Source organism: Hyla sarda, chromosome 7 (genome assembly GCF_029499605.1).
Source record: "Hyla sarda isolate aHylSar1 chromosome 7, aHylSar1.hap1, whole genome shotgun sequence".
NCBI classification, from domain to species: Eukaryota; Metazoa; Chordata; class Amphibia; order Anura; family Hylidae; genus Hyla; species Hyla sarda.
Window position 1 is genome coordinate 101,887,191 of NC_079195.1, and position 13,937 is coordinate 101,901,127.

At 41.3% G+C, this 13,937-nt stretch overlaps 1 protein-coding gene across 4 annotated transcripts in view; it reads left to right on the forward strand.

Moving 5' to 3' along the window:
• LOC130282215 (solute carrier family 22 member 15-like) overlaps positions 1-13,937 on the forward strand; it is a 418,635-nt gene that overhangs the window by 72,473 nt on the left and 332,225 nt on the right. For all 4 annotated transcript variants that reach the window (XM_056530237.1, XM_056530238.1, XM_056530240.1 and 1 more), the window contains exons 3-4: positions 5,609-5,741; positions 11,134-11,298. In XM_056530237.1, the coding sequence (XP_056386212.1) occupies positions 5,609-5,741; positions 11,134-11,298 (298 nt within the window). The remainder of the gene's footprint in view (positions 1-5,608; positions 5,742-11,133; positions 11,299-13,937) is intronic.

Below are 13,937 nucleotides of genomic sequence, written 5' to 3' on the forward strand. Positions count from 1 at the left end.
TTTTTCTATGAAAAAGTGTGCATCCAGCTGTTGCATAACTACAACTCCCAACATGCACAGACTACCAAAGGACATGCTGGGAGTTGTAGCAGTGTGCCTCCAGCTGTTGCAAAACTACAACTCTCAGCATGCCCTTGGATTGTCAATGCATGCTGATTGTTGCAGTTTTGCAACAGTTGGAGACACATTGGTTGCAAAACCGAGTTTTTTACCTTATTCAGTGTTTTGCAACCAGTGTGCCTCCAGCTGTTGCAAAAATACAACTCCCAGCATGCATTGAGAGACTGTACATGCTGGGAGTTCTAGTTTTGCAACAGCTGGAGGCACACTGGTTGCAAAACACTGAGTTAAGTAACAAACTCTGTTTTTCACAACCAATGTGCCTCCAGCTGTTACATAACTACAACTTTCAGCATGTATGGTCTGTCAGTGCACATTGGGAGTTGTAGTTTTGCAACAGCTGAAGGCCCCCCTCATGTGAATGTACATGGTACATTCACATGGACGGGTTTACAGCGAGTTTTCTGCTGCAAGTTTGAGATGCGGCAAATTTTCCGCCGCAGCTCAAACTGAGAAACAGTGAGAAACTCACTGTAAACCCGCCCGTGTGAATGTAGCATGTACCCTAAAAGCACTACACTACACAAAATAAAAAATAAAACACTACATATACCCCTACACAGCCCCCCCACCCACAATAAAAAAAACAAAAAACGTATTGTGCGGCACTGTTTCCAAAACGGAGCTCCCAGCAGTAGAAAAACAACAACTCCCAGAATTGCCGGACAGCCACTGACTGTTCAGGCATGCTGGGAGTTTTGCAACAGCTGGAGACACACTGCCGTAGGGTATTTTTGTGGCGGATTCAAATCACCAATTTAGGCCTCAAATGCGCATGCCGCTCTCTTGCTTTGTAGCCCTGTTGTTTTTCAAGGAAACAGTTTAGGGCTCATATGAGATATCTCTGTACTCGGGAGAAATTGCGTTACAAATTTTGGGGGGCTTTTTCTCCTTTACCCCTTTTAACCCTGAAAAGGTAAAGTTGCGTTCTACACCAGCATGTTAGCGTAATACTTTTAATTTTCACAAGCGGTAAAATGAAAAAAAAGACCCCCAAAATTTGTAACTCAATTTCTCCTGAGTACAGAACTACCCCATATGTGTGCATAAAGTGCTCTGCGGGTGCACAACAGGGCTCAGTGAGAGCGCACTATGTACATTTGAGGTCTAAATTAGTGATTTGCACAGGGTTGGCTGATTTTACAGCGGTTCAGTCATAAACGCAAAACAATAAATACCCAGATTTGACCCCATTTTGGAAACTACACCCCTCACAACAAGGGGTATAGTGAGCCTTAACACCCCACTGGTGTTTGATGAATTTTCGTTAAAGTTGGATGTGAAAATGAAAAAAAAAAATTTTTTTTCACTAAAATGCTGGTGTTACCCCAAATTTTGTAGCCCCATTTCTTCGGAGTAAGAACATACCCCATATGTGGATGTAAAGTGCTCTGCGGGCGAGCTACAATGCTCAGAAGAGAAGGAGCACCATTGGGCTTTTGCAGAGAGAATGTGTCCAAAATTGAAGGCCATGTGTGTTTACAAAGCCCCCATAGTGCCAGAACAGTGGACCCCCCCCACATTTGACCCCATTTTGGAAACTGCACCCCTCACAGAATGTAATAAGGGGTACAGTGAGCATTTACACCCCACAGGTGTCTGACAGATTTTTGGAACAGTGGTCCGTGAAAATGAAAAATTTTATTTTTCATTTGCACAGCCCACTGTTCCAAAGATCTGTCAAACGCCAGTGGGGTTTCAATGTTCACTGCACCCCTTATTAAATTTTGTGAGGGGTGTAGTTTCCAAAATGGGGTCTTATGTGGGGGGGGGGTTCCACTGTTCTGGCACCATGGGGGCTTTGTAAATGCACATGGCCTCCCACTTCTATTCCAACCAAGTTCTCTCACCAAAAGCCCAATAGCGGGCCTTCTCTTTTGAGCATTATAGTTGGCCCGCAGAGCACTTTACATCCACATATGGGGTATTTCCATACTCAGAAGAAATAGGGTTACAAATTTTGGGAGGCATTTTCTCCAATTACCCCTCGTGAAAATGAAAAATTTGGGGTAACACCAGCATTTTAGTGAAAAAAAAATCTAATTTTTCATTTTCAGGTCCAACTTTAGCGGAAATTTCTCAAGCACTTATGGGGTGTTAAGGCTCGCCGTACCCCTTGTTACATTCCTTGAGTGATGTAGTTTCCAAAATAGTATGCCATGTGTTTTTTTTTTTTGCTGTTCTGGCACCATAGGGGCTTCCTAAATGCGACATGCCCCCCAAAAACCATTTCAGCAAAATTTGCTTTCCAAAAGCCAAATGTGACTCTTCTGAGCATTGTAGTTCGCTCACAGAGCATTTGACATTGACACACATGGGATATTTCCATACTCAGAAGAGATGGAGTTACAAATTTTGGGGGGCATTTTCTCCTATAACCCCTTGTAAATATTAAAAATTTGGGGGAAAACCAGCATTTTTGTGAAAAAAAAAAAAATTTAATTTACACATCCGACTTTAAAAAAATGGGTGTTAAAGCTCACTGGACCCCTTATTACGTTCCTTGAGGGGTGTAGTTTCCAAAATAGTATGCCATGTTGTTTTTATTTTTTTCATTTCTGGTACCATAGGGGCTTCCTAAATGTGACATGCCCCCCAAAAATCATTTCAGAAAAACTCTCTCTCCAAAATCCCATTGTCGCTACTGCCCTTCTGAGCCTTGCAGTGCACCCACAGAGCACTTGACATCCACATATCAGGTATTTCCTTACTTGAGAGAAATTGGGTTACAAATTTTGGGGGGCTTTTTCTCCTTTTACCCCTTGTAAAATTTAAAAAACTGGGTCTACAAGAACATGCTTAAAAAATGAAGATTTTGAATTTTCTCCTTCACATTGCTGCTATTCCTGTGAAACACCTAAAGGGTTAACAAACTTTCTGAATGTCATTTTGAATACTTTGAGGGTGCAGTTTTTATAATGGGGTCATTTATGGGGTGTTTCTAATATGAAGACCCCTCAAATCCACTTCAAAACTGAACTGGTCCCAGAAAATTTCTGATTTTGAAAATCTTGTGAAAAATTGGAAAATTGCTGCTATACTTTGAAGCCATCTGAGGTCTTCCAAAAGTAAAAACATGTCAACTTTATGATGCAAATATAAAGTAGACATATTGTATATGTGAATAAATATATAATTTATTTGCAAAATCCATTTTCCTAAGCAGAGGGTTTCAAAGTTAAAAAAATTAAAAAAATTAATGAAATTTTGGGATCTTTCACCATGAAAGGATGCAAGTAACGATAAAAATTTACCACTATGTTGAAGTAGAGTCACTAAAAAAACAATCTCGGAATCAGAATAATCGATAAAAGCATTCCAGAGTTATTGATGCATAAAGTGACAGTGGTCAGAATTGCAAAAAAGGCTCAGTCATTAAGGTGAAAAAGGGCTCAGTCCTTAAGGGGTTAAAGTAATTTGGAATGTTTTGGCTAAACTAATTTAAGTTTTCAAGTCCATTAGTTCCCTATCCTCTGGCTTTGGGAAATCTGTTAAGATACACTCAATTGATTTTTCCAATGAAAATTTATGTCACACTTTAACCCCTTAAGGACGCAGGACGTAAATGTACGTCCTGGTGAGGTGGTACTTAACGCACCAGGACGTACATTTACGTCCTAAGCATAACCGCGGGCATCGGAGCGATGCCCGTGTCATGCGCGGCTGATCCCGGCTGCTGATTGCAGCCAGGGACCCGCCGGCAATGGCCGACGCCCGCGATCTCGCGGGCGTCCGCCATTAACCCCTCAGGTGCCGGGATCAATACAGATCCCGGCATCTGCGGCAGTTCGCGATTAAAATGAACGATCGGATCGCCCGCAGCGCTGCTGCGGGGATCCGATCATTCATAACGCCGCACGGAGGTCCCCTCTCCTTCCTCCGTGCGGCTCCCGGCGTCTCCTGCTCTGGTCTGTGATCGAGCAGACCAGAGCAGTAGATGACCGATAATACTGATCTGTTCTATGTCCTATACATAGAACAGATCAGTATTAGCAATCATGGTATTGCTATGAATAGTCCCCTATGGGGACTATTCAAGTGTAAAAAAAAATGTAAAAAAATGTAAAAGTAAAAGTAAAAAAAAAGTGAAAAATCCCCTCCCCCAATAAAAAAGTAAAACGTCCGTTTTTTCCTATTTTACCCCCAAAAAGCGTAAAAAACATTTTTTATAGACATATTTGGTATCGCCGCGTGCGTAAATGTCCGAACTATTAAAATAAAATGTTAATGATCCCGTACGGTGAACGGCGTGAACGAAAAAAAATTTAAAAAGTCCAAAATTCCTACTTTTTTAATACATTTTATTAAAAAAAAATTATAAAAAATGTATTAAAAGTTTTTTATATGCAAATGTGGTATCAAAAAAAAGTACAGATCATGGCGCAAAAAATGAGCCCCCATACCGCCACTTATACGGAAAAATAAAAAAGTTAGAGGTCATCAAAATAAAGGGATTATAAACGTACTAATTTGGTTAAAAAGTTTGTGATTTTTTTTAAGCGCAACAATAATATAAAAGTATATAATAATGGGTATCATTTTAATCGTATTGACCCTCAGAATAAAGAACACACGTCATTTTTACCATAAATTGTACGGCGTGAAAACAAAACCTTCCAAAATTAGCAAAATTGCGTTTTTCGTTTTAATTTCCCCACAAAAATAGTGTTTTTTGGTTGCGCCATACATTTTATGATATAATGAGTGATGTCATTACAAAGGACAACTGGTCGCGCAAAAAACAAGCCCTCATACTAGTCTGTGGATGGAAATATAAAAGAGTTATGATTTTTAGAAGGCGAGGAGGAAAAAATGAAAACGTAAAAATTAAATTGTCCTTAAGTCCTTAAGGCCAAAATGGGCTGAGTCCTTAAGGGGTTAATGGTATGTTCACATATACATAATTTGCTGCGGGAAATCTGTAGCAGATTTTGCTTCCCATTCGCTTTAATGGCTCTACATCAAGTCTGCAAATCCCCCCTCTGTTGCAGATTTGCCGCAGAACTTCTGATGTCGATGATAGCAAAATTTGCAGTGAAAAACCCATAGCAAATTATGTACGTGTGAACGTACCCATATGTTATATATATTTCACTAGTGTTTTTATAGTATAGGCTAGGAGTACAGTTTACAGAGTAATGTATGGGTAGACAAATTACTGTAAACTTTTGGAGCAACAAAGAACTTTTCAGACAAAAGTTTGACTTTTTTTTTTGTAGCTAAATAGATGCTTATAGAAAATAACCCAAAGGTTAGGCGCCAACAGCAAATTTTCTAGATGTTTTGACTTCTGGGATTTTTAGCGTGTGAGTTTGTTCATTTTATGGGAATTATTGACCTGTTTAGCTGTATGTTTTTTGAGTAACAGAGGCTTCATAAAGAACAGACACAGATTGAGAATTTAATAGAATAAGGTCCTTTATTAGCACAGAGTAAATTACATTCATGCTTGGGATTTCTCCAATCTATTCATATTTTCTTTTTATAGTGGCACTTAATACAGCATGAAGCATACAAGGTCAATCTGGCATCATCATTATTATTTGCCGGCCTCCTTATTGGGAACATTTTGTTTGGACCTTTATCAGATAAACTGGGAAGAAGACCAGTATATTTAACAGGTAGGTGAAATGTATATAATGTAGGTAATTATATATATTTTGTGTATTATTAACACTTTAAGAATTCTTGGTTGACTGGTTCACAAGGCTTTGTCTATGTTTGTGGCTTAAATAGGAGCTCTCATTAAAACTAATCAATTAACTAACTTTTGCTATTGCACTCCTTATGGTAAATAAAAAAAATCTTTCAAATGTTCTTTGTTAAAATAAAATAAATAAATAAAAAGTTTTTTCTATGTTTCATTTGTGTTTAAAAAAGCTGCCACTAGGTTTCTCCTTACTTGTCCAGAGCACAATCCCCCCCGATATCTTGCACAGACTTTGGACTCCTGCTGGCCTGGCAGAAGTCCAAAATCAGGAAATGCAGTCTGGAGTGCTGAGGGAGTGTGTGCAGCCTTAGCCACTCATAGCTCATCTCACAAACTGAACTGCTCTGTACTGTGTATAGTAGAGTGAGGGAGGAAGTGCTCCCCTGTATGGCTTCAGATGATGTTACAGCCTGCTGGGGAACGCCCCTCCCAGTCTGTGAATCTCACTGAGGCTGAGAAGAAAATACAGAACAATATTAAGGTAGAAAACTAAATAATAATGAAAATAAAGGCAGGGGGTGGTTTATCATGATGGGGGCAGTGAACTGGGAGGATTATAAAATTTCACAAGATCATGACAGGTACCAAAGCATTTAAAGAAGTGTAAAAAAATACATTTATTAAATTAAAAATAAAATATAATAAATAAATAATGTGTAGCGTCACATAATGTGTAGCATCGCACAGAGCGCATCCACAGCATATTATATGCTGTGGATGCCTTGACGGCACAATAGTGAGCTCCCTGCTGTGGCTGAGTAGCTCTGTGTCTCCACTAATAGTGGCGGATTTCCTGCCAGCAGTCACACTGAGCTACCCAACCGCAGCAGTGCGCTCACTCTTGTGACTGCCGGCGGGCATCCGCTGTGTGAAATACGCTGCGGATGCGCTCCATGTGACCCTACCCTTGTTATTTTTATTTTTTTTAGAAAGGCCCCATTCAAAATCACAAGAAAAAACGCTATAAAAAAATGCCACGGCATCTTCCTGCGTTTTGGCGTTTTTTTCTTAATTTTTTTGCCTTTCAATGGAAATTGCATTTTTGGCCCCTTTGGCATTTGGTACCTCCCAAAAAATAATAATAAAATAAAATGCAGTAGGGATGGAAAAAAATGTATTTAACGAAACTTATATTTTTTTATAGCGAAATTTTTATTAATTTTAAACAGGGATCAATTTATGTGAGCGGGCAGGGAACTAAAAATGTTGCCGAAAATAATAAAAATGTAGAAAGGGGCCATTTAAATGTAAAAATAACATATTGTTTATAATTTTGTTAAACTTTTTATTAGTAATGAATTTTAATGTGTTTAATAAAGTGTGTGTGTGTTTTTAACTTTTTTCCGTTATTTTTTCCGTTTTTAGGTAGTACTACTACTCCCAGCATGGAACAGACTGTTCCTTGCTGGGGGTAGTAGTACCTGTATTAATAGGCAGATTGCTCCGGGTGTCACTTCTGGCACCCGATGCGATTATTCTTTATGTTGCAGAAATGCCCAGAGTGGCAATTAGCCGGATGGTGGCAGCCAATCACCGCTCTCAGTGGGAAATATGAATCAGTGATGTGAATTTCTATTCACATCACTTGCTGGCCGGAGTATAGTGCAGAGATGCGGAGAGCAGGAGAAAGCCACTTGGCATCTCTGAAGGATGAAGGACAATCACAACGGGTGTCAGGAGTGTCACCTGCTGTGATCTGTCCTTAACTGCAGGTACTACTGCTCCAAATAAGGAGCACACTCCTGCTCCTGGTGTCACCCGCTGCGATCTGTCTATTAATGCAGGTACTACAGCCCCCAGCATGGAGCAGAGTGTGCTCCATGTTGGGAGCAGTATTACCTGCAGTTAAGGACAGATAACAGTAGGTGTCACTCCTGACACCCGCTGCGATTGTCCTCTATAACGTATAGATGCTGGCGGCACAGCTGCTCTTCTCTGGTCCCCTGCACTGCCATATATATACACCTATTCATATTTCCCGCAGAGAGTTGTGATTGGCTGGAACAAGCTGGCCAATCACAACTCTCTGCGGGAAATATGAATCTGTGATGTGAAGAACTTCACATCGCAGAATACAGTGCAGGGGCAGTTTGCTCTCTGGGCATGCTGGGATTTGTAGTTTTGCAACATCTGGGGGGCCACAGTTTGTAGATCACTGTGCAGTGGACTCTAAACTGTAGCCCCCAGATGTTGCAAAACTGCAAAACCCAGCATGCCCAAACAGCTGTCTCGGCATGCTGGGAGTTGTAGTTGCGTACCTCCAGCTGTTGCATAACTACATCTCCCAGTATGCCCTTCAGTGATCTGTACATGCTGGGAGTTGTAGTTTTGCAACAGCTGGAGACACACTGGTTGGAAAATACTAAGTTAGGTAACAGAACCTAACTGAAGGTTTTCCAACCAGTGTGCCTCCAGCTGTTGCAAAAGTACAACTCCCAGCATGCACGGTCTGTCAGTGCATGCTGGGAGTTGTAATTTTGAAACAGCTGGAGGTTTGCCCCCCCCCCCCCCCTCCCCCCCCCCCAATGTGAATATACAGGGTACATTCACACGGGCAGGTTTACAGTGAGCTTCCTGCTTCAAGTTTGAGCTGCGGCAAATTTTTCACCGCAGCGCAAACTCCTAGCGGGAAACTCACTGTAACCCGCCAGTGCGAATGAACCCTAAAAACACTACACTACATTACCACATAATAAAGAGTAAAACACTAAATATACACCCCCTTACACTGTCCCCCCCAATAAAAAAGAAAAACATATTGTATGGCAGTGTTTCCAAAATGGAGCCTCCAGCTGTTGCAAAACAACAACTCCCAGCATTTCCGGACAGCCATTGACTGTACAGGCATGCTGGGAATTTAGCAACAGCTGGAGGCACCCTGTTTGGGAATCACTGGCGTAGAATACCCCTATGCAATCCCTAATTTAGTCCTCAAATGCGCATGGAGCTCTCTCACTTCAGAGCCCTGTCGTATTTCAAGGAAACAGTTTAGGGCCGCATATGGAGTTTTTCCGTACTCGGGAGAAATTGCACTACAATTTTTTTTGGGGCTTTTTCTCCTTTTATGAAAGGGAAAAGTTGGGGGCTACACCAGCTTGTTAGTGTAAAAAAAAAAGTTATAATTTTACACTAATATGCTGGTGTTGCCCCATACTTTTTATTTTCACAAGCGTTAAAAAGAAAATAAGACCCCCAAAATGTGTAACGCAATTTCTCCTGAGTACGGAAATACCCCATATGTGGGCGTAAAATGCTCTGCGGGCGCACAACAAGGCTCAGGAGTGAGAGTGCACTATGTACATTTGAGGCCTAAATTGGTGATTTGCACAGGGGTGGCTGATTTTACAGCGGTTCTGACATAAACTCAAAAAAAGAAATACCTATATGTGACCTCATTTTGGAAACTGCATCCCTCACGGAACGTAACAAGGGGTATAGTGAGCCTTAACACCCCACAGGTGTTTAATGAAAATTCTTCAAAGTTGGATGGAAAAATGAAGAAAAAAAAAAATTCATTAAAATGCTGGTGTTACCCTAAGATTTTCACAAGATAAAATAGGAAAAAAGCCCCCGAAAATTTGTAACTCCATTTCTTCTGAGTAAGAACATACCCCATGTGTGGATGTAAAGTGCTCTGCGGGCGAACTACAATGCTCAGAAGAGAAGGAGTGCCATTGGGATTTTGGCAAGAGAAGGTGTCTGAAATTGACATATGAATAAGCCCTTTTTTATTTTTCAAATAATATAATGTAAACCTACAGTAAATAAACATAAACATTTTTGCATGCATAAATGTCTGAACTATTAAAATAATCAAATTAACCTCTAACTGAGGACGTCATGTGTCAGGTTAGGGTAGTATGGTCCGCGAGTCGGGTCCACGTCATAACCAGCGCAGCTCACTGCTGTCAACAGCTGTAATCTGCCGGTAATGGCGAACATTAGAGTTTACTTCGATTTCTGTCATTTAAATGGTTAAATTCCGTGATCTATACAGATGACTGCATTTAAACATTAAATGCCGGTTATCCCTGGTGCCAATGGGTTGCTGTGAAAACCCGTAGCTTTACCGCTGCTTTTGGGTCTTCCCTGGCTTCATGATTGTTAAAGCCTGCCTTAGGCAGGCTTTAGTAATCTAGTGCAGATAATATAGATCAATGTAACGCAATAGCGTTACATTGATCTATGTAAGCCATCTATTGATGGCTTACAATCGGCCCCTAGGGGATACCAAATACATGTGGAAAAAAATAAAAAATGTTTTTTAAAATTTTAGAAAAAAAATCTCCCCCCCCCCCCCAATAAAAATTTAACACCCACCTTCAACACCCAAAAGAAAAATTGTAATAAAAAAGTGATCAAAAAGCCATAACTACACTCTACAGTTAAAAAAATAAAACTCATGGGCTCAAAAATAAACCCTAAAACAGCTCTATTGATGTAAAAATAAAAAGATATACAGTAGGAGAACTAGACAATGAATAGATCATTTTTTTTTTTAACCATAAAACGAAACCTAAATTATCCACATTTGGTTTCATTATCAATCGTATTGACCCATAGAATAAATATTGCATGTTAGTCTTACCATATTGTGAAAAAATTATTGCCCCAACCCAGTTCCATATTTTTTTAAAATATCGCCCTACATGTAATTTTTTTCTGGCTGCGTAATACATTACATGATAAAATAAAGTGTGCCAATGAAAAGTACAACTTGTCCCGCAAAAAATAAGCCCTAATACAACTTTGTCAGCAGAAAAATAAAAATGTATTGGTTTCAGAAATAGAAATTTGATGGGCCGTAAAATACATGTCATAAAACTGCACAGTGATTGGCGTCTATGTAAAAAAAAAAAAATACCAAAGTCTGGAATGGCTGATTTTTTTTGGTCCCTCTATATATGAGAAAAAATTTTCACAAATAAGTCCGATTTAAATAAAAATGGTCATGGCGCATAAGCAATGGTCAACAGCACAAAAAATTAGCTCTCATACAGCTCCATATGTGGGGGGGAAAGCTGTAGTGGACAGAAAAGGACAATTTTTAAAAATACTCATATTCTTTTAAAAAGTTTAAAAAATGTTTTTGGCTTTCGGTAGATTTTGTGGTAAAGTGATTGGTGCAAAAATTAAACAACTGCATCCTTGAAGGGTTCATTAATGGCATATGCTTTTCTGGATAAAGTAGTGGAAGTAAACTACAGTAATACTTAAATTATCTGAGAGGCACACCTCAGGAAATTAAGATTGTAAACTCTGGTACTGTTGTTTTTAATTTGTCTTTTTTTCTGTTCCTTCAGGACTGTTTTTTGATGTCCTTTTTGGGTACTTAACAGCTTTGGCTCCAAACTATGAAGTTTTTGCTGTTTCACGATTTTTTGTTGGTATAATGAATGGTGGTATGGCCCTTGTGTCTTTTGTATTAACACAAGAATATGTTGGAAAATCCTATTGGGCATTGACAGGTAGGTTAATACACAAATTGATGTTGTATGAATTTTTTGTGTGATTTATTTTTGTAATCTGGCATTGTGTGTGAAAACAAAATAAATTCTAATTTGTCCAGACCCAGCTACACAATAATCTTCCCTATCTAAACAAGTGGCTTACTACCAGCCACCCAACAAAACAGTCATCATCAACTGGTTACACCAAACAGATGTCCTTTTTAGGGCTGAACTTTTCAGGAAATTCTGCTATCATCAGAGTTTTCTCAAAGCCTCTGAGTGCTGACTTGGTTACACCTTTTGTAATCCCAGTATTAATTGGCAACTATGCTGACTTGGGGCCAACCTGAAAATATGGACTGGCCCAGGAAGGGGGGGGCGAAAGGCCCCACTGCAAAACCTTCCTTTCATCCCATTAAATGCTAATGCATTTTTCCCAGTAAATCTCCCAGACTGGTTTCACACAGAGCATTATGCTGAAAAGTGCTGAAAAACATTGCATTGGTAATTGCAGTTTTTACTGGATGAACATGCTGTACCCAGATGTTACATTAAAGTCCATACTGAAATATAATTTGTTTAAATTCAATTTGGTATGGCCTTGCATTATCAGGTTATAGTATCAGGGAGAACATAAGCTCAGATTAGCCAGAAAAAATGATCGCAGATGCCTGCTAGCAGACATACATACATACGTTTTGGCCAATCTCCTGCCCTTGTGTGACGTCAAAACAATCTTTACATGTTGCCAGGAAACTGGCCAAAATGGTTGTATGTCTGCTCACAGCCATCTGTGGAACTTTTTTCTGTGCTTAGGCTCGCTCTGTTACTAAGAACCTGATTAGCCAAAAACATTGTTTAATTATATTCTATGACAAACAAGAATGTTGCTATCAAACTGTGAATACAAATAAGCACAGCCTTGTTTGCTGTGGATCAGTAAAGCTCCTTTATGTTGTGCTGACTTTTTTCTAAGAATGAGTTTGCCCTTTGGTGATACTGGAGGCCACCCACAGTTGTCTGGCCCCTGATAACAACACTTGAGACAGGGCCTCCAAAATCTCTGAGAATTTTGTCCTAGGTTTTTGATGGCCCTTTCCATATTGCTCTTCACTGCCATACTGTGGAGAAGGTAGCACAGGTGCTAGGTAAGCAGACGGAAAATGGTAGAGGGAATAGCAGGAACTAGAAGCAGCTGCAGTGAGTCGCATAGAATGGGCGGGGTGATCCATGGGCTGTGTTGCTGAGGAAATAGGATGCCGCCGGATCAGCAGCAGCTGCACACAGCCATTCTGCGAAGCTTTCTGGATCACTGTGTGCTGCTCGCATCCCAGGCAGGTATTGGTGTTAGCATCACAGGACCCAGCCCTACTGTAGCGAGGGGGCAGGGTGTTCTTTCAGAGATATCTGTGCACTTACAGAGCCAGGGCAAACTAGCAGCAGCAGTAGGGGAAAGAGACAGTAAGGAGCTAAGGAATCTGGAGGAAGTGAGCAACTGAGTGGGTTCTATGTCTGTGAGGAACCGACCCCTCCATCACCCATACGTGTGTGTTTTTAGAATCAGATCATATACTGCTGATGGTGACGTCACCTCATGTGGTCCTACCTAAATTTCCTCTCCAGTGCAGTACAGTGTATAGTTCTCTGTTATAAGCCATCGCAGGCTATGGAAAGGCAGACAGTGGCATTTATCAAAGGGGCCATTAACGGGAAGCCCAGAAAAATGTCTGCACCCCACCTCAAGAATACTACTTTATCTCCCTTATCTTTTAGCTCTGAGAAGTTCTCATGCACCTACAAACATAAATGTGACTGATAAAAACATAGTATGTGTTGGCAGATAAGAGCCATTAGGCCCATCTAGTCTGCCCAATATTTTGAATACTTATGAATTAGGGATCGACCGATATTGATTTTTTAGGGCCGATACCGATAATCTGTGAACTTTGAGGCCGATAGGCGATAATTTATACCGATATTCCGGTATAAGTTATCGGCTTCCCCCCCCCCCCCCCCCCCTGGCCCCGCAGAAGCCGCTGCAGATCGATGATTTAAAGCGGACGCTTTAAATTAGGGATTGACCGATTATCGGTTTGTCCGATATTCACAATTTTGGGCATTATCGGTATCGGCAATTACCTTGCCGATAATCCGATAATGCCCCGCCCCCCGCACTGCCCCCACCGCACCGTGACCGCCCACGACCCACCCCACCGCGCGGCGTTGCACCCCCCACCGCACCGCCCTGGCCCCATTGCCTCCCCCATCCCTAGTTTTATAGTTACCTGTTCCAGGGGGCTGGGGTCCACGCTACTTCTGGCTCCTGCTGCGTCCTACGTTACGCTGTGCGCAATGACGAGTGACGCGACGAGACCGTCCTTGCGCACAGTGAAAGCTCAGGAGGACGCCACTGGAGCTAGATGTAGAGTGGACCCCGGGAACAGGTAACTGGGGATGGGGTAGGCAATGGGGCTGGGGCGGTGCGGTGGGGGGCGGTGGGCGGCGGTGGGGGGGGGGGGTGCTCGCAGTGGCGGTGATAGGACTCAGGAGGACCCCCGGACAGGCAGGGGGAGAGAAGCCTATGGCATCGCAAAAGCCGCTTAATCAGTGATCTGCAGCAGTGTCACGGGGAAGGGATGAATAGCCGGTAACTTATA